General features: G+C 34.7%; 1 protein-coding gene across 2 annotated transcripts; it reads left to right on the top strand.

Moving 5' to 3' along the window:
• The first annotated feature begins 3,525 nt into the window (after positions 1–3,525).
• Positions 3,526–9,776, top strand: LOC131802035 (acetylcholine receptor subunit alpha-L1-like). Of its 2 annotated transcripts, XM_059121369.1 has the most exons (4): positions 3,526–3,684; positions 3,739–3,920; positions 8,033–8,687; positions 9,390–9,776. In XM_059121369.1, exons 1-4 carry the CDS (start codon positions 3,570–3,572, stop codon positions 9,734–9,736), a joined length of 1,299 nt encoding a protein of 432 aa, XP_058977352.1. In that variant the 5' UTR covers positions 3,526–3,569; the 3' UTR covers positions 9,737–9,776. The 2 variants fall into 2 exon arrangements, with proteins under 2 accessions (XP_058977352.1, XP_058977353.1); XM_059121370.1 differs by lacking the exons at positions 8,033–8,687; positions 9,390–9,776 and adding an exon at positions 4,122–4,141 and having other exon boundaries at positions 3,528–3,684.
• The last annotated feature ends 11,744 nt before the right edge of the window (positions 9,777–21,520 follow it).

Below are 21,520 nucleotides of genomic sequence, written 5' to 3' on the forward strand. Positions count from 1 at the left end.
TCTCATTCAAAAATAAAAATTCTATACTTAATGAGAATAATCTCACATGCACAGCACATTGTGGTGGGAGACTAAAAACGAGCCGTGACCCGTCGTTTTAGTACATGTTTTTATTACACATTTTGAGTAATTCATTAACAATTTTGGTTTACAACAGTTGGAGTAATTTCTTACTTTTGTTAAAGTTTACCTCACTAAAACATCCTTCCCTTGATTCTTTTTACGAGTTTAGGCAAAATTGGAAAAGCCGAAGCTGAATCCCCACGTTTTACAGTTTAACTCTTTAAGATTGGATTCTAAAAATTGCCCATCAGTATCTAAAATTATTCAAAACTATATGCAACAGCATCTTCTCATTTATTCGAAAGTATGATCTAAACTGTGTCAATTCCATTGCAAAACTGGAAAAATAAATACATACATAAATTGGCAGAAGTCGTAATCAGCTGGTAGTTTTACCTTACCTGAACAACATTTAAACAATTTCAACATTTGTTTGCAAAATTTCATCTCAATCGGATAGTAAATGTGACCTGCATTGTGCTCACAAGAATACATGGACGGACGAACGGACTGACATGCATAAATCGATTTTATGAAGATCCTCAAAAGTAACTATGCGTTTACCTCGCATCCTTCTCCATGTAACAAACAAATGCACAAATACGTAATACCCTTACCACTATGTGGTGTAAGGTATAATAACCAATTATCATCAAATTTTAAAATATTCACATAAAAACAATATAAATTTAAGACAAGTAAAAAACATTAAGTTCGGTCGGGCCGATCTTTTAATACTCTCTACCATTGGGTGAAGAAAACATGTTTATATAAAAGTATCTGGATTCAAACCTGTTAACTTCATGTAGTCTAAAGTGGGACATTTTTGAATGCAGATACTTTTATATAAACATGTTTTCTTTACCCAATGGTGTTAATTGTGACCTGTATTTTGGTACATCCCACCGAATTTTGTCTAAAAGCAAGTCAATCAAAATTGGAGAAAATCGATTCAGATACAGCTATAGCTACCACATATGTGTTTCATCAGATTTTGGGTTTTATGTCCGTCACATGCGTAATATGAGTTTAATATGAGGATTAAATTAAACAAATATATATATATATATATATATATATATATATATATATATATATATATATATATATATATATATATATATATATATATTTTTTTTTTTTTTTTTTGTTTAATTTAATCCGTCCCCAAGTTATATCATGCACTCTCTAGCAAACTATAACTGCTCTAAAGCCAAATGTTGATAGGTGGTATGATCTACTTGAAATAAATTCTTTTGTTACGTTAGCTTTGCATAGTGGTGTAGGGTATCATATAGTCGGCACGCCCGACTTTTCCTTACTGGGTTTTCTTTAGTTTTGCTTTTATTAGACAAATCGTGCTTCGCAATAAAAAAATATTCCCAAATCGAAGGTGTCGGTTTCAGGTATTATTTATGCTTTTTAGGACGCATACCAATTTTTCCTTTTTTTGGGATTTGGAGTATTGCACGGTTAGTAAAAAATCTATTTCTGAAATTTTTGTTTAGGGTATTAAAAGTTTGGCCCGGACGAACTTAATGTTTTTTTTACTTGTTGTTATAAAAGCTTTGTATCACAAATAGTCCTAGTATGGATAACGATATGATCGATGCAAAACGGGACTACAATACTATGTGTTGGGGGTATTACAAGTTTGATTGGACCAAAAATTATGTAACACCTCGAAATATTGGTTTGCCACATAGGAAAGTATATATGGATCTTCCTATCTCGCCGAGCTGAGTCGATCTTCCTATGTATGTCCGTCCGTTCGTCTGTCCATGTTAATTTGTAATCACTCTACAGGTCGCAATTATGGTCCGATCTTCATGGAGGTGGGGTTAAGGTCAGAATAGAACCCTATTTCTTTTGGAGATGATCGCATAATATTTAGGGGTCGAAATGGACCAAAAACTGAAAAAAATTCTGATTTTGCAGTTGCTCTACAGGTCGAAATTATGGGCCAATCGACGCGGAAATTAGCATGGGGCTAGAGCTCAAGGCTGGGCAAAAACCTTCCAATTTTGATGGTCACCGGGGAATTTGTAGTGGGTGAAATAGACCATAACATTTGTGTTAAATAAAAGTCAAATTTTTCATTACACCGCCAATATTTTTAGTCCCGGCGAAATCACAAATAGACGAACAGGTCAATTCTGACCGTTACGTAGATGCCGATAGTAAATATATCGAATATATATAGCGAAATATATACAATGTGTATAAACAAAGGAAGGGGATGTTAGCTAAAATGCTTATATCTCAAGAATGGCTGGACCGACAAATTTTGTAAATTCTGAATGTCCTCCTGGCACAAAAGAATAAAATCTAAAAAAATCGCATAAAAAGATGCCAATAATGATGTTAATATAGATTTTGTAGTATTTTGTGACATATTTTTATTTATTAATATTTTTATCGCATGCGATTTTTTCAAATTGACTTATAATATTGAGTTGTACATTTTGTAATATTTTTTCACCTTACAACACAGGTTGGGGCTATTATATACAGATTGCAATTATCGTTCGATCCACACGAAAATTTTCACAAGGGTAGGGTAAGGCTCAGAAGGGCTAGGCCTATTGCTTTCAAAGATGCCCGCTGTATATTTTGGGGTTGAAATGGACCAACAACTGAAGTTGTTCCTGATTTTGCAACCGTTATAAAGGTCACAAATGGAAACCTCGCTTGAAGTTAGAGTTTAGGACGGCGTGTGGAATGGACCACTATTTTTGTGTGAAGGATACCAACATTACTTACAGGCGATATCCGAAGTACACAAAATGCGAACTTCTGGCTTTTTTATGCTGATTTCGTTGACGAATATAGCCCAAGCAAATCAAAGCAAAAGCATATCTTATAGATGAGTCTAAATTTGGTATGCAGAGAGGACTCTTACTTTTGGAGATGATCGCAAAATATTTAGGGGTTCAAATGAACCAAAAATAGAAAAAAATTCCTTATCAAACAATTGAAGCCAATAAACACGCCTGAGAAGAGAGTTAAAGACGGGGAAAAAGTCTAGCATTTTGGATGATAATTGGAATATATATAGCTGTAAAATGGAACACAGCAACTAACAGCACGATGAAGTACGTAAATATTGGGCAAATATTCCCGGTCAAAATGCTAAGGGTAATATGTGGGCAGTGCTCCGTGACATAATTTCAAAAGCGAAATTTTCCAAAATGGATTTGGAAATAAGGGGTTTCTAATATTTGTAGTGTTGTAGGGTATCATATGGTTTGCAAAATTTTATGCGACATAATGTATGTGTGCATGAAATGACTGCAATATAGTTTGGAAAATACGTGATAATTTATTGATTACTAGTGTGAGGCTCCCTATTGCAGCTTGTTAGACAATTACTTCAATTGGATTACAGAGAAAGCTACACATAGGAATCTGGAATTCTAATGTTGTTTTTATAAATCTGAATTAAACGCGAAGAGCAGTGTGTCTTAAATGGGTAGTCAGCGACAGTTGCTTGTCTTAGTTATTGGATGAAGGCAGTCGTGTTCACGTTGTGCCAAAGAGTGTCGGTTAAAATAATGCTGGCTCTGTCGATTTGTTTTGCTTTCGCGGGAGTTATAGCATCTGCAAGTGGAGCAGATCATGGTAGGCATTCACATGTAAATTATGGTTGTTGTAACACCTAATTTCTTTTTATAGTTTCAACGGGCGATATGGATAGGGATTTGCTCAAGAAAACGTTACTGGCGAACTACCATCCCTCCTCGAGACCAGTACAAGGATTGAATGAGACTGTGATGCTTTTTGTCAACATCGAAATGCAGCACTTCGACTTTTTGGAAAAAAATGGAGCATTTCATTTGGTTGGATTGTTGCACGTCGTAAGTCAATAACAAAAAAACATACTTTTGCCATTTTGTATCCGCGTTCACATTTCAATAACCAAAATTAATGCGAGTGAGCCAAAGGGTTTTTCTAAGATCTGGGTCTGGTTTCTTGTTCTATAAAAATATGAAATGAAAAATATTTCCTCTAACAAGGTTTTTTATTTGGTTTTCTTTTATAAATGTTTTCATTTATAGAACAAGAATTGAGGACCTGGGCCTCAATTCTTGTTCTATGAAAATGTGAAATGAAAACTTTTATAGAGGAAAGAAGTGTCAAATGAAAAAATTTATAAAGAATATATTTTTCATTTCATATTTTCATAAAACAAGAATCCAGCCCCTGGTCTCCGTCTTAAGGAACTTTGCTAGGAAACTGGGTTAATCTTGATGGAAAAGCAAGTAATACAACTCTTTGGAAGCAAATATGAAAATAAACAGTAAGACTATTTATGTTCTTAAGAAAAAGTTGGTAGAGATGTAAAAATAAAAACAAAATGAGTTCTGTCCAAGTTTAATTTCCACGTATTTTGGTAACAATTACATAAATACATGGAGGACGGCTTCATTGGATATAAGATTGTTGCTAATTTATTGGTGAAGTGTGACATGAAAAAAGATTATGGCTCATTCATTCGACCCTGGTTGAAAGGCGTCAGTTGTATTACAGTTTTAAAAAACATGTATCACGTAGTTACCTATTTATGTAATACTAGCTGAACCCGGTGCGCTTCGCTACCCCTTTTGATTTTATATGCATTCAAAATTTTATTTACGAACATATGTTGGATAAAGAAAAACAAATTTAAAAATTAAAAAAAAATATTGCACTAATTTAATGCGTTAATAAACAAAATCATTACAAAAGCAGTAACATGACATGCATACACGAAGGATTTGTCCTTTGGATTTATTTATTTCATAGCAAATACCATGCAGGAAACTGCAATTTTTTTAAGTAGAGTGGCATTTCTATTGCAATTAGTGAATTCGAGATAGCAACATACTTCGCCGTAAAAAGCGTATTTCAAATAAATTGTTGTGTTGTTTTTTAGTGTTAGCCTAAGGCGTTGTGGGTCAATGGTTCTTATCAAAATCATATCCCAATCTGATCCGATTTAAATATAATTTAAAAAAAAATTACTTTTACGCCAAACTCCGCCACACCTTTCATATTTCATTGAAATTGGTGCGTCAAATATGTGAAATCGGCCGAGAATATATATATGGGAGCTATATCCAAATCTTCACTAATTTCCAATTAATTTATCACATTTATTATTATAACCAAATTCCGCCACACATTCATATATATCGTGTTTGGTGCATAATATGTATGAAATCGGCCGAAATATATATGTTAGCTATATCCAAACCTCAACTGATTTCAATATAATTTGGCAATTTTTTCTGGTGCCAGATTTTGTCTCTCTCGCTTTAGGTGCATCAAATATGTGAAATCGGCTGAGTATATAAATGGGAGCTATAATCACATCTGAGCGTATTTGAATATAATTTGTCAAATTTATTTTTGTACCAAATTTAGCCACTCATGCCGAATTTCGTTGGAATCGGAAATACGTATCGTGTTTTGTGCATCAAATATGTGAAATTGGCGGAAAATATGTATGGGAGCTATATCCAAATCTGAACCGATTTTAATATAATTTGACTAATTTATTTTCTAATCAAAATCCCGTTACATATTCCAAATTTCTTTGGAATCGAACATACATATCGTATATGGTGCATAAAATACATGAAATCGGTCGAAAATATATATGAGAGCTATATCCAAATCTGAACCGATTTTAATATAATTTGACAAATGTATATTTCTTTTAATTTCCGCTACACATTCCAAATTTCATTGAAATTAGAGATACATAGCGTTTTTGGTGCATCAAATACATGAAATCGGTCGAAAATATATATGGGAGCTATATCCAAATCTGAACCGATTTCAATTTAATTTGACAAATTCATTTTGGCTCCCAATTCCGTTACTTATTTTAAATTTCATTACAATTGGAAATACATGTCGTGTTTGGTCCACCAAATACATGAAATCGGCCGAAAATGTATATGGGAGCTATATCCAAATCTGAACCGATTTCAATATAATTTGGGAAATATAATTTTTTAGATAAAATCTATCACACGTTTCAAATTTCATTGAAATTGGGGATACATAGCGTGTTTGGGGCATCAAATGCTTGAAATCGGCCGAAAATATATATGGGAGCTATATCCAAATCTAAACCGTTTTCAATATAATTTGACAAATTTATTTTCGGATTAAATCCCGTCACACATTCCAAATTTCATTGGAATCGAACATTCATATTGTGTTTGAGGCATCAAATGAACGAAATCGGTCGAAAATATATATGGGAGCTATATCCAAATCTGAACCGATTACAATATAATTTGGCAAACTTATTTTTGTTCCAAATTCCGTTACGTATTCCAAATTTGGAGACTGTATCTTCAACCAATCAATAGATATGTGCATATAAAATTTAAATTTTTGGGAGGTACCTCCGATTCTGATGCTATATCTCCAGTTCCAAGTGGAAATTCAAAAATGTATATAGCCTATGTTACTTTCAGGCGATGTTGCAGTATATATGGAAATTTTCAGGAAAATCTATTCAGCGGTTTTCGAGTCCATAAATTACAAACAAACAAACAAATATACAAACATTTTCCTCTTTTATAGATATAGAAGAAGAAGATTTTCGTTGCTATATGGGCTTAAACGTGCAATAACACCGAAAGTGTTTTCTAAAATTAGGATTAAACTATTTTATCATAAATATTAATTTTTCCTTGCAAGACTAAACCAAAGACATATGTTATATGATTTTTACCCCCCCACCTTGAAAAAGAGGGTATATAAACTTTGCCATTCCATTTGTAACATCTCTAAATATTTTTTGTAGACTAACGATCTCTCTGTCCTTCCCGTCTGTCTATTTCTGTAGAGCTTCAAACTTACAGAACAATTTGTATTGTGCCTAAGATGGTTGAAAATGAGATACACGGTCCACGTTTTGGTATAGCCCCCACATAAAAGTACCTTTCGATATTCGGTGTTTTGATGATGTTACAATTACCATTTACATTTTATTGTCATATTTCTAAAAAAGAACAAGGAAATCTCACGCTATCATACGGTTTTATGTTCCTTCATTGTCAAATATATATTTTGTAGTTCTTTCTTTATTATGGGCGCACAGCTGGCAAGAATGTTGCATTTTTTTCGGACCAAATATTCTGCTAGTTTCACACCTTTTAGAGGGTATAAAAGTCAAGAATATAATCTAAAACAGAAAACTAAAATATTAGTCTGATAAATCATGTAAGTTTAATTATGGAATGGTTGAATTTGGTTTCGCTTAGGACAAGTATGAAGACTATATAACGGCTTCTATGCTACCTTCAAAAACCGCCTTCAGTGCATCAGAAGCTGGCAATCAAGGTGTATTTACGCGGTAAGCTGTTGTCACAGACAGCTGTTGTCACAGCCAGTTGTTGTCTATATAACGGCTTCTATGCTACCTTCAAAAACCGCCTTCAGTGCATCAGAAGCTGGCAATCAAGGTGTATTTACGCGGTAAGCTGTTGTCACAGCCAGTTGTTGTCTTCTTTTGCTGCCAAAACACAACTTTTTGATTAAAAATATTTATTTTCTGAAAAACAAAAATATGGATATAAATATTGAAATATAAAACTTGTGAAATATTATTTTGAATTTTCTTCCTTTTTCATGGAAGGACTCCTGAAATTATGAATTTTAAAATACAAGTCGCGTTTGCTCTGATCAAAAAATGTAGCGTCTTCATCCTAGGGAGTAAAAATCCAGTAAGTTTGGTCAGGCTGAACTTTTAATACCCTCCGTCACGAGAAAAAAAACAATAAGTATACTTTGATTATTTCTAGGAGTTACGAATGGCGTGTAAAAGTTTTGTATACCCTTCATAATAGAGAGGGTAGAAGACATAGTACAATTTTTAACACAGGGATATCTTGAAACAAGTCTACTAGTTCTTCTTTTAATTTACGTTCTAAATACATTTGAATTATTTCATTATTTCATTCCCCAGAGATGGCGCGATCCAAAATTGGTGTGGAATCCTAGCGATTACGGCAATATCACATATATCACTGTTAACCAGCGGCACATTTGGATACCTGATTTGGAGTTCTACAATAACGCCCCCAATAAATTCATACGAATGCACCGCAATGGGTTTGTGTCGGTAAAACAGAATGGAGTGGTGTTTTGGAGCGATGCTATTGATGTTAACATATTCTGCACAAAAGATATGACGTTTTGGCCGCACGATAGGCATGAGTGTCACTTGGTTTTGGGCTCGTGGACGTTCGACGGATTCGAAGTGGACATAATGCACGTGAATGCAAACGAAAGCATGAGCTTTACCAACGTAAATAGACAAAATATGGAATACAAAGTAACGGGGTACAATGCATCGCACGTTGCCAAATATTACCCCTGCTGCCTTTACCCGTATACGTCAGTGGACTATAATATCACGTTTCAAAGGGAGTCGTCTTACGCGGTAATTTTTCGCTGTCCAGCTATTTCAATTGCGGCATTCACAATTTTTAGCTTGTGTTTGGAACCAACACGCACCGAAACATTTTGGATCAACGCGATAAGTTTGTGGCTAGCATCGGGGGAATTAATTTATTTTTCTTTTAATGGACAACACTTTTCCAGAGGAGCACCCAACATAGGTAAACCCTATTTAGTTTTAACCCTATATATAGATGTAGAACTCATGTACATATATATGTTCTATTTGTCGGACGGTCAAAGATCATTATCGAAATTAAATCAAAAATGTATCTTGGATTTACACTAAAAATTGTGAACTTGGACTCGCTTTTCGAGGAGGAACACTGTATCTCGACAACCTCCAAACACGTTTATTTTTATACCTGCTCGTATTTTACCAAGAAATGACCAATGAAATACCTTCATTTTCTATTTCCTTATCATACCCACTAAAAATTTGGTCGCAAATGTCCATACTCCCTGAAGAACAAAGTAATGACAACTCATTTCCGCCTGCATTACAGGAGAGTAGTATTAAATTACTGTAATTACTTCCTATGACATTGTCAGGTTAAAATAATGCTAATGTTGATTAAATCATTATCAAAAATGTGAAAACTCTAAACCGATGTAATGGTAGGCGACGACTAGGGCTGTATTTTGGTACATGCCTTCCAATTTTTCGAAACATATGTGATACTCTGGACAAATATCTTTGGGGGGAGGTAAATGCATCCAACATGTTGCGATACAATCGATGGTATCGACATTTTAAAATATTAATTTTGGAACTATTTAATAAAATTACATCTCTTTTTTCAAATAATTGAATATTGTGCTACTATTCGTCTAATAAATTTGTTTCCTTTTTTAATTTTCAGTAATTTTTTTTGGCGTTAGTTTCGTAATGGTAACCATGTCACAGTTAGTGGCTGTCTTTTCCATTTTCGCCAACCGATCAACTTTTAAAACAAATGCGCCATTGCCTGCCCGTTTTAGTCGATGGTTGAATTCTCCCTTCGTACTGCGATTGCTATCTAAAAAGTCTGGATCCAATATGGCTGAAAGCTGCAAAAATAACTGTTCAAAAACTGACGACATATCTCATTTAATAGATAAATGTAACTCATCGAACGATTGGCAACTACTCGCAAATCTCCTGCAACGATCCACTTGCTTTTCCTTTTCTTTAATCTATTTGATATTGTTTTCTATTTACTTTGTGTAGAGTAACCGTTTGTTTAATAAATATTCAAACAATTCACAGATGTTGGTAAAAAATAAATAAATAAATCTTTCCATAAGCCAATATTTGAGTAGTAGAATTTTCACAAATGTAGCAGAGTAGTTCAAAACAGTTTAAATATTTAGTCTTTTTTATGTTACTTACATATTTTACCTCATTGTAACCCATATGGTCATTGGGCTTGATCATTTGAAGTTTAGAGTGGAAAGGTGACCCATATATTCCATGTTCACACCTACTCTAACATAGAAAAAAATATTGGAATGTGCGAAGTTTGATTTTACGTTTAAGAGTGTTATTATTATTAATCAAAATACTAAAAACATTTATAGAAGAGATTCTAAAACGAGTATTATTGTTTACGTTCGCGCCTGTCATAAGTCGCATATAAATATTACGAAGTGTCAAATGTCCCTAAAGTATTTTCTCCACAGAGGCTAAGAATCTGAAACCTGCATTTTGATGAGGCAAATTTGTCAGTGTCATACACCCTCTTCATCAAATAAAACAATGCATTTATATAGTATTTTAAACCGATTATTATCCAGGGACTTCGTGAGAATGTCCGCCAATTGATCACATGTTCCGATAGGTTCTATCTTGATAATTTCTTTATTGATGGTGTTTCTCTCCGTATGAGACGTTGATGTTCTCTCAGGCATACAAACCGTGACCGTATAGAAATAAAAAGATAAAAAAAACCAAGGGGGATTAGTATTAATATAATATAAATGACCGTTTATTGTTGTGAGAGTTTGTCAACCCGAGTTGACAGATTACCTTTTTTATGCGGTTAGCTCCGTAGCTAGCAAGAGAGTTACTATGAATGCCAAGTCGCAATGCATCGAGGTGGCTGGAAGCACCGATGCTTCCAGGAAATCTCTAACAGCAACACGGGCTGAGAGAGTACCCAGAGAGAGTTGTAGAGAAATGACTTGGAAAAGCTGCCTACGGTCCGAGCTGTGCGAACGTAGGCCCCAAGGAGAGTTGTAGGGAAAATCTTCAGACTAGGAAGGCTTTCTCCCTACGGTCCGAGCCAAGCGAACGTAGGCTCCAAGGGGAAGTAGCAGGCAACCTTTTAGCCCAAGAATGCATCTCTCTACGGTCCGTACTAAGCGAACGTAGGCTCTCTGGATCGTTTGGCAATTTGCAATTCTAACTTAAACATTGCCGCCCACCTTGAAACATTGGACAATGTTACAATAATTATAAATATAAATTAGTTTGCTATATTAATTATTATCGTTTGTACCAAATTGCGTGGAATCAATATAATTCGTATTGGCCATTTAATTTATGGTAGCAAGCAATGTAATTCGACGGATCCCGAGATCCCTTTGACCATAAATTAAATGGAATCAACAAGTTATGAACTTAATCAAAGTAACTTAATAGTAAGAAGACGTGAGATCAGTTTCTAGTGAGCGTATTTCATATTTTGTTTATTAATTCATTTGTAAATTGATAACGAGTGCATGAGTTTAAAATAATCCATCCGAACCGTATATTGTGACATAAATAAGAAACCCAAGAGAAAGTAGCATAATTTAATTGGCGAGAACGACGCGCTTTGTTATTGGCCCTTGTGATGTCTTTACGTTAATTAGCCGAACCATTCCATTACCGCCGGGGTGAACCTTAACAACTCGATCTAGCCTCCAAGCCAAATTTTGTGAGTTTTCTTCCCGTTTTCTATTACAAAACGATTGAGGTACAGCTGAACCTCTGCGAAATCTTTTAATCGGAGGAGACAATATTGAATCGCCTAAAAGATTTTCCTTTTTTTCGAAATGCAGCCTAGAACTAAAAACTTGCATATGTTTTGTTAACAATGGGCCCGTTAAGATCCAACCGAATACCGTATTTTGAGCTACAAGTGACCCTAGAACCTTTTGATGAGCTCCCTCTAACACTATCTGGGGATACAAATCAGCACCTATCAACAAATCTACCGGACGACTGTCAAAGAGGTGAGGATCAGCTAATGGTAGCTTGGGCAATTGATCAAAAAGATTAGACCGAACAGCAAATGAAGGCAAGTTTTCCGAAATCTGAGGGAGAATGAAAGCGACGGTCTCAAGCTTAACAGAAGGAATGTGGTTAGAACCAAGGCAAATCGAACAATTTTTCCTTACTGTGGCAGAAACGGAACCGTTAACACCCGAAACCGTAGCATCTACCGTACGTACTGGTAACCGAAGTTGCTTTTGAATGCGATCAGTAATGAAGGACGCCTCAGATCCAGGATCAATTAGAGCCCGAACTGGATAAGAGGCACCCTGATGAAGGATATTGACCATAGCCGTACCTAGCAAGACATTCCTATTCTGCGATGTGTGAAAAACTTGCGTATTGGTGGTAGTGGGATTAGAACCAGTAGAAGTGGATGCGACGTTAGGATTTGATAGGGCAAACGAGGGCGAGGATGAGCTATTTGATACCCGAGTATCACTGCTTTGTCTATGTATTAACGAATGATGAGTGCCTTTGCAAATACTACACCGATTAGAACTTTTGCACTCTTTAACTGAATGTCCCCGAGACAGACAGTTCCAACAACATCCCTGTGTTTTGACAACAGACAATTTCTTTTCTATCGACAATATTCGGAATTTAGGACATGACCGAAGAGAATGGTTTTGTCTAGGGCAGAGGGAACAAAAGAATTCCGAAGTGGATTTGGCGTGAACAATCACCGAAGCGCTAGTGAAGTGAGGCTGAACCCTGGCCTGATTAGATCTGGTATGTGAATCAGGTCCCTTAATGTCCCGTAAACAATCAAGAGTCTGAATTCTCTCTGTCAAAAATGCATCTAAATCTGACCACAAAGATATTGCTGATTTATCCCGTATACTTTGCTCCCACAAGGTGACCGTTAACCTAGGCAAACGTTGAATGCACAAAAAGACTAAAATAGGATCCCATTGATCCGTTGGAATATCATAAACTGCCATAGCCGACAAACAAGTGTTTATGCCCCGTTGAATTATTTTTAAATTGGAACTAGATTCTCGATCTACAGCGGGAAGGTCAAATAAAATCTTCAGATGACTATTTACAATGACTCGTTTATTGTCATATGTGTTTTTTAAAGCGGTCCAAGCTAAAGTGAAACTTCGGTGAGTAAGAGGAAATTTGTTTACGATTTCCCTAGCTTCCCCGGATGTTTTTTGCACTAAATGGCAAAGTTTCTCTATATCACTTAAGCGGGCATTGTTTATGAAAACCGTAGTAAACAAATCCCGGAAAGTCGGCCATGAAAGAAAATCTCCTTTGAAAACCTCAATATCGCACGGAGGAAGGGTAAGAGAGTGAACATTATCCGAAGGAAACCAACCCGAGACGTTGTTTCTAGCACTTTTCATTGAATCAACTTCAGAAGCAATTGTATCGACCTGCGTTCCCATATCCTTAGATGTTCGGGACGACGAACTTAAATTGGGAACTGCGTTTTCCGAAGTTTCAATTAATGACACAATAGAACCATTTAAGATAGAATTAGAAGGTGACGATGGGAGTTTCCGATATTTGGTAAGTCTCCGCTTAATGGCCGAAAGACATTTAATATATGTCTGATGCGAAACCTCATATTTACTGTCTACTGAATCGATATCCTCATTTTGTGAATCTACCGATGACATCAAATAGTCCAGGCATTTATCAAACATTTCCTGAACTTTAGCCCACAATTTCTCGATTTCAGCGCCGCGAACCTCTAGTTCAAACTCATCTATATCCTCATCGCGCACCAAATTGAAATGTGCATCAAATTTAATGAGAGCATCCGAAGCTCTAATAAACATGTCCAATGGGGTAAATGGCATGGTGAATAAGAAACCAGAAAAATACTTAAAATTGCAGCGGAAAAAATATATACTCAATAAGATCTACGATTTATCAAGTTAAAGGCAAACAACGAGCACTAGATAGGTAAAATCTCTAAAAATATTGATTTCCTACGAAATTATGCTTGAAATCTGCAAAAAAATAATTTCACCTATTATATTTTCAAAATTTCAGTGGGGCTGTCCGTAGGGTGTGCGTTTAGAGAAAAAGTAAAATTCCGAGAAATACTACACAGCTGATATTTAATGTAAGAAAATATAAAAACAATCTGAAAATCTCGTTCAATTTTCCAAGAGAAATAAACAATTTTGTTATTTTTGGCGTATATGACCGAATGTAGGGTACGCAAGAAAATAAAACTGAAGTTCAATGAAAAACAGATAATAATATTTGCAAAAAGAACCCAAATAAATATTTTTATACAAATAAATCAAAACTATTCTTAGCCGACAAAAAATATTTATTTGTACATATGTGGCTGGTTGTAGCGTGCACAACATCCAAAAACCCGTTGGTAGCAAAAAATTAATTAATTTGAGAAAATACGCCAATTTTCTGTTTTAATAAATTTATTAAAAATAAATTATGAATTTTTCACCTGCGACCCACTGTGCAGCGAAATAACGAAAGCAGACAAAACGAAATAAAACACAAGCGACGTCGACAGCGTAGTCAACGTGCCTGTGGTGGTGCATAAGAAAGCGGTCAAGCGGCAGAGCAGCAACAACTGAGTGTGTTGTTGTTAGAAAAAATAAAGAAGTAAGTGCAAGCTCTCACAACAACGGAGCGAACAACCAAATAGTTTTTTTTTTCGGTATGCGACCAGTGGTTGGAATATCGATATGTTGTTATTGTTATTTTTTTTCAATGCAATGAGAGACGGCGAATAGGCATAACAATAACAACAAACAACTAGATCGTTTGGCGAAGTAGGTATGCTGTAAGTGAATGATCAAAACGAAAGGCAAATTCACTACTGCATAAACCAATGCTCTTTTTTTTTTTTTTTTTTTTTTTTTTTTTTTTTTTTAAACGACAATAAATGATGCTTATAGAGAAGTATGTCTGTCCGAATTCAAACTTTAACAAATATTAAATTGTTAACACTTCTTGGAAGGGACTTCAATGCATGGGTATTATAAAAAGGAAACACAATGCTAACCAAATACGTATATTGCCGTTAATGCCGAGATTAGGGTGATAGATGGACGACCAGCACATATGTGTTTAATACAATTATGTTCCGAATATGCACTCGCGACTTTTTTCCTTTCGTTTATTCTATTTTTTCCTTTTCGCTCACTTTTAGAAAATGATTTCACGTACCTGTTATTTTGTTGATAATTGATGAAGATGATGGTTTTATGTATGTTGTGTGGACTGTATGAGGATGCGGGGGGATGATTTTCCGTACGTAATGCCTGGAGAAAGCAAAGGGAAAGGCACTGATGAGAAATCCGGCTCGAAGGACCAAATGTTTCTCTCCGTATGAGACGTTGATGTTCTCTCAGGCATACAAACCGTGACCGTATAGAAATAAAAAGATAAAAAAAACCAAGGGGGATTAGTATTAATATAATATAAATGACCGTTTATTGTTGTGAGAGTTTGTCAACCCGAGTTGACAGATTACCTTTTTTATGCGGTTAGCTCCGTAGCTAGCAAGAGAGTTACTATGAATGCCAAGTCGCAATGCATCGAGGTGGCTGGAAGCACCGATGCTTCCAGGAAATCTCTAACAGCAACACGGGCTGAGAGAGTACCCAGAGAGAGTTGTAGAGAAATGACTTGGAAAAGCTGCCTACGGTCCGAGCTGTGCGAACGTAGGCCCCAAGGAGAGTTGTAGGGAAAATCTTCAGACTAGGAAGGCTTTCTCCCTACGGTCCGAGCCAAGCGAACGTAGGCTCCAAGGGGAAGTAGCAGGCAACCTTTTAGCCCAAGAATGCATCTCTCTACGGTCCGTACTAAGCGAACGTAGGCTCTCTGGATCGTTTGGCAATTTGCAATTCTAACTTAAACAGATGGAATCACGTATAAAATTAAGCTTGATACGAAATCTGCTTTGATTTTTTGTCTTCATAAATAGTCACAAGGTAATTTTAAATGATGTTTAATTCTTGAAGTAGACCACGCATCCCGATAGCTTCTGAAACGGTTGAACTTAACGCGACATATTCATTTTACTTGATGACGTAGCCACAGTCTGCTGCTTTCTACTTCACCAGGATACGAAATATCTGTAAACTTTAAATAAGTAACAACTTACAGACTTTCGATCAACTTCATCACTGGCCTAATGTGTCTGAAAATCCTAAAAAGGGATGCTCATCATTATTCTTTTGATAATTCAATTCTGTTTTTAACGTTCCTTTAAGATATCTTAAAACCATTTTGTCTGCTTGTCATATTTCCGATTAGCTATCTGTAAGACTTAAGGTGAGAATGCATAAATCGCTTTTTTGACTAGCTTAAGTCATCGGCTGTCTTCTTCCAAAAAGAACAAAGAAGTGTAAGGCCAAAATCGAACTAAGTCAACCTGAGACTCCTTTTGTCCTCTACGAAGAAGACAGCCGATGAGTTAAGCCAGTCAAAACAAAAAAAAAAACGTTTTTTGTATTCTCACCTTTAACGCATAGGTTTTTATCTTATCTTTATCTTTTTAACATGTAGCTTCGAATCCTTGTCCATTGACGTTTTTACGGGGGTACAATCCTGCATAGAGAATTTGTTCAGCACTCGGGACAGATTTCCTTCTTGCGATAGCATTATTTTTGATGGACCTTCGGAAATAAACAAAGAAGCCTACGGCCAACCAATAATCATAACTAAATAGATTTTTAAAGATGACTTGCTTCCTGAAACTCCGCCAGAAATGTGTATAAAATTTCCTTCTTTAACTCGCCATTCAAGAACGCTGTTTTTATTTCACTTGATATAGCGACAAACCTTCATTGATTGCAATGGCTAATAACACATGTACAGTAGAAAGTTTGTCAAACTTCATTGTAATCCACACCTGTCCTTTGCTGAAAACCTTTTACAACTAAGCGGAAAATCCACTTCGATTTTAATTACTTTTCTGTTAGGGACTCTTTTAATTTTTCCAAACATTGTTCAATGCCATAGATTTTAGTTCTTCGCTTATTGCTTGGATCCATAAATGCTCATGAGATCTACCAGCGATCACATAGAGGTTTTCTCTTTTATATGTGCCGAAACCCCCAATTTGAATCCGATCATCAATACCAACATCAGTTGTTCTCATCTCTGTATCGTTGCCGGGTGTTTGCGTAGCTGGCATGCTATAATTCTTGTTTTTAAAGGATTCTCTATGTTCATACATTCTTTAAATGGAGAACAAGTCTCATCGAATTTCAAATCTCTTAAGGTGACTATCTTGTTTTCCTTCATCACTTTAGGGTTCCATAATTTATATATACATTTGGAACATACCCCAACATAACAAGCCTTTGACTTCGAATCGAGTATCATGCGATTTTGGGTTGGCCACCCCGTTGTTTGAGGGGCATAAGCAATTTATACTTCTACTTAAATTCCTTTCATGGTATATCACTTCCTTTGCTCAGATGAACTATATACCACGGTTAGTCTTGAAATCTTCAATCATTGGCTTCATATTCCACAAATTGTTGGAAAATTTCGGACTTATGTATACAGCAAGGTGTGTATAGTCGTCTGTGATTGATACGATATACTTGAAACCATTCCAAGCTACAAGATCAATAGGTCCACATGCAACAGAGCGAATTCACGACACTGTTTACACTCAATACAAATGTCACAAAAAACTTTTTTTTTGGAGGGAGGGGGTTTCAAACAATACCCAACACCATGTGTTTATTTACCAGTTCATTAAAGGAGCTTGAGCCAATATTTCCATAAAAATCTGGCACAAAAGCCACAGTTGGTTCTTTCCAACCGCTTGCTCACGATCGGATACATTGAAACTAACCTTATATAAATTTCCGCGTAAGTATGCTCTTCCTATGTGTTCTATTCCTTTCATTATATACGTCTTTTCTTTGACCAATCGTACTTTAATACCAGCTTATGTCTTTTTTCACAAGTAGCAGATTATTACCGAAATTTGGTACATATAAAACATCCGTCAATACAATGTCACAATCGTTGTTTTTCCTACCTTTGATTATGCCTTTGTGGTTGCAACTAAAAATTGATAGTCTTTAGCTATTCTTATCTCCACGGGAGTATTCGACATCGTTATTGAATCGAAGTACAGTTTCAAGTTCACCAAGCGGTCGTTTGCACTAGCTTAAATGTTATGCAAGACTTACTAGCGTTGGTATAACCTGCATCTGCTATAAAATAAACTGATTTGTTATTTTCCTTCTGTGTGAATTTACACATTTTCGTGGCACTTCTCACATCACTCAGACGACAGTAAATTGCTTTATGTCCGAATTCGATACACCGACCTTGTGTCACTCCAACCTCAGTCCCGGCCATTTTAAGATACCTTATTAAATTATCAAATTTCAGTAGGTGTTCCGATACAGGTTCTCCTTCCAATAAACATGATCTGTTTTCTTGTCAGAACTTCATTTGTTATGGATTTCATTGCAAACACCTTTTTAAGACTGTCTCACATTTATATGTCTCTTCTCTCTAATGTAACCAAGACAATCATTGCTTACAAACGACACCAATTTGCTTTTCTGTCCCTTGTTTTTCTCTCCTTTTCCACAAATTCTTGCTTTTCGGCATTTTCCGTTGAATAATAGCCCGTTAAAGCATCCTCTAGATTTACAATTTTTAAAAATGAATACGAACCCGAAATTCAGTGAGCTATATCTAAATTTGAACCGATTCTCAACAATTTTAATATTGTTCGTCCTTGGGCCAAACAAAAAATCCTATAAATTTCTAAAAATAAATACATTCGCTAAAATTATTTTTAAATATCAATGTTCATCACCAAAGATATTTGTTTTTATTTTTGGCAAGAATATCCGAAGACAAAAGCCAAGGGAACTTTTTATTCTTCAATATAACATTTTTAGAAAATACAACATACTTCATGAAGAAGTGTGTTTGAAAATCTGCAGCAGTTTATCAACAAAAAATATTTTTAAAAATCCACGACAATCTTAAAAAAATGAATTGAAGAATATGTTCAAAATATTTACCATCGAATCATGGTACAATTATTAGAAGATACATGGCTTATATATGGTCGGTTAGTTAGCTCACCTGACAACGAAGTTTGCTGTCAGAATGTAAATTGGGATTTGAAATTCAGTCAGTCATCAAATCAGTACTAATTTTAATGCCGAATTGTTTTATTGCTTAATTTTATAGAAAAATTGTGGTGAAAAGTAGACATTTTGTCCGATCAACATAGCACATTTTAAAAGTAAAACTATAGCGTTGGAAATAATATATAATACATTAAATTATAATAGTGTTATTATATTACATTTTTGTTTAATTTCTTATTAACAAAACTTACCACTTACTAATATGAATGGAAGAGACGCAGAGGACGAGACTGAGAAAGAACCCAATTGAAGAAGATTTTTAACTATGGGCGGAAATTGAACTAAGTCAACCTAAAGTTGCTTTGTTCTTTTACGAAGAAGCCAATGACTTAAGCCTGTCAAAAAACGTTTTATGTATTCTCAGATTTATTGCATTGGAATACTCCTTTCTGTTGGTTTCATTTTACACACACACACACACTCACTATTAATTCTATTCTATTGCGTAAACACCAAATAAATCCTCACAAGGGAGTCTAACCCAGCAAAAAGCTTTGATGTAATCTTATATTTTGCATGTAGCACTTTACATCTTTATTTATTATTTATTTTTTTTAAATGCATTTCTAATCAATTTTTATCTGATTTTTTGAGAAAAAAGAAATCAAAACAATATAAAATATGCGCACTTTTACTATTGACCGACAAAAATAACGGATTTTTTCTTTCTCTCACACACTATAACACATATATGAAACAGGCCATTTCTAATGCATATTAATTTGTATTTTTGAAAAATTGAGACAACCATCTCACAAAACCACAATAAAAAAAACACACACTCTCACAACTTGAAGGAAAAAAAGATAACGGAAAGTACGAGTGGACACAAATTGCTATACACACACGCACACGCGAATGCAGGCGCATAAACTTCCAACGCATTGAGAAAATATTTCGCAATTATCTTCCATTTTAGTATTGCACTCAAACTATTCGAATTCTTTTAGAATATTTCAATTTCGTTTATTATTTTTGTGCAACTTAACGTTAACAAATTTGGCAATTTATGACACTAGGCAACCGCATCTGTTTTGCGTAATTCCAAACTTTAAAACTGCGACGGAAGAACTAAACTTCGGGAAGCGGAAAATGTTGTTAACTCGATCGTCTCAGAAAAACGATCAAAAGGAGTGAAAGAGATGCCTGGTGCATACTAAATATTAGGGTTTTGTAGTTATCAGGGTTGTCGCATTACATAATTTAAAAAACGGTGGAAACGAAAGAAAAATATTTTGAAATATAGTTAGAGTATGATCAGTAGTGCAGGACAATAATATTGAAAATAATTAATCCTCTTCTCCAGTACCTGCAATAATCTACTATTTTTGCCATTTTTCTCGATAAAGTATTACGTCCTTTAAACAAACAAAACTTTATACCAAAAAACCAAAACCATTCGCATGGTGTGTACGAAAATATATTTAATACCATGGCTCAAAATGAAAGGTTGCTCAACTTCAAGGAAACTAGAAAAAACAACTCTGTAACGGAGCCTTATAGTGTCAAGAAACTTTTAAATATGCAACAGTTGGTGTTTTATTTTTGATTTTTTTTACAAAATTCTTATATTCGGGAAAACCCAATTTGTTACACATTTATGTCAAAAATTTGCATTTATTTTGCAAACAGATTTGAAATAATTTCAAATTATATTTTTTGTTTCAAAAAATACACACTTATACACAAAATGTGTATATGTTTTGACAAAATAACAACTCTGTAACGGAGCCTTATAGTGTCAAGAAACTTTTAAATATGCAACAGTTGGTGTTTTATTTTTGATTTTTTTACAAAATTCTTTTTTTTTATTTTTGATTTTTTTACAAAATTCTTATATTCGGGAAAACCCAATTTGTTACACATTTATGTCAAAAATTTGCATTTATTTTGCAAACAGATTTGAAATAATTTCAAATTATATTTTTTGTTTCAAAAAAATACACACTTATACACAAAATGTGTATATGTTTTGACAGAATAAGGGCATCATAAGAAAAAAAATGGTTTAGGGGTAGCTTTGTTCTACCTTCAGTTATTTTGCCATGTTTAATATATTATACGTTTAATAAAAATCAAGTTTCTTTATGGAACAGTTGAAAAAAATGCCAGGTAACATCCAAACAGTTAACTGAAACGCTTAATCATTTCCAATAGGGGACACGATTTTTCATTCAAAGTTTTCAATTTCAAAATTGGTTTGACAGTTCATTGGCAGAAGAATACAGGTAGATGCATCAACGCTTGGGAGCATTGATATGTCAAAAAAATTTAAATGTTCTTTAAAATATAAGTAGATTTTAATATGTTTTCTTATACGACGTCATTCGGAGGTTATTATAATTCATGTTTTTCAACAATTTTTGCAAATTTAAATAATTTTTCATTCAACATTTTCAATTCCAGCTGTGTCGATGCGTCTACCTATATTCTTCTACCATGCGACTACCTATATTCTTCTACAATGGTCAATACTAATGTCGTACAAATGCTGTACACAGTGATGCTTTTCGTTAGTCTGTAGACTCCACAACGGATTTAAATTAAATCCGGCCATGAGATATATTTTTGTACAGTAAATTCGTTTGAATAACTACGGATAAGGCTATAAATCCTGAAA

Source organism: Musca domestica, unplaced genomic scaffold (genome assembly GCF_030504385.1).
Source record: "Musca domestica strain aabys unplaced genomic scaffold, Musca_domestica.polishedcontigs.V.1.1 19, whole genome shotgun sequence".
NCBI classification, from domain to species: Eukaryota; Metazoa; Arthropoda; class Insecta; order Diptera; family Muscidae; genus Musca; species Musca domestica.

Coding starts and splice junctions, on each gene's coding strand:
- LOC131802035 (XM_059121369.1), top strand. CDS start 3,570: ATGAAGGCAGTCGTGTTCACGTTGTGCCAAAGAGTGTCGGTTAAAATA. Junction 3,685..3,738: donor TGCAAGTGGAGCAGATCATG/GTAGGCATTCAC, acceptor TTCTTTTTATAG/TTTCAACGGGCGATATGGAT. Junction 3,921..8,032: donor TGGTTGGATTGTTGCACGTC/GTAAGTCAATAA, acceptor TTCATTCCCCAG/AGATGGCGCGATCCAAAATT.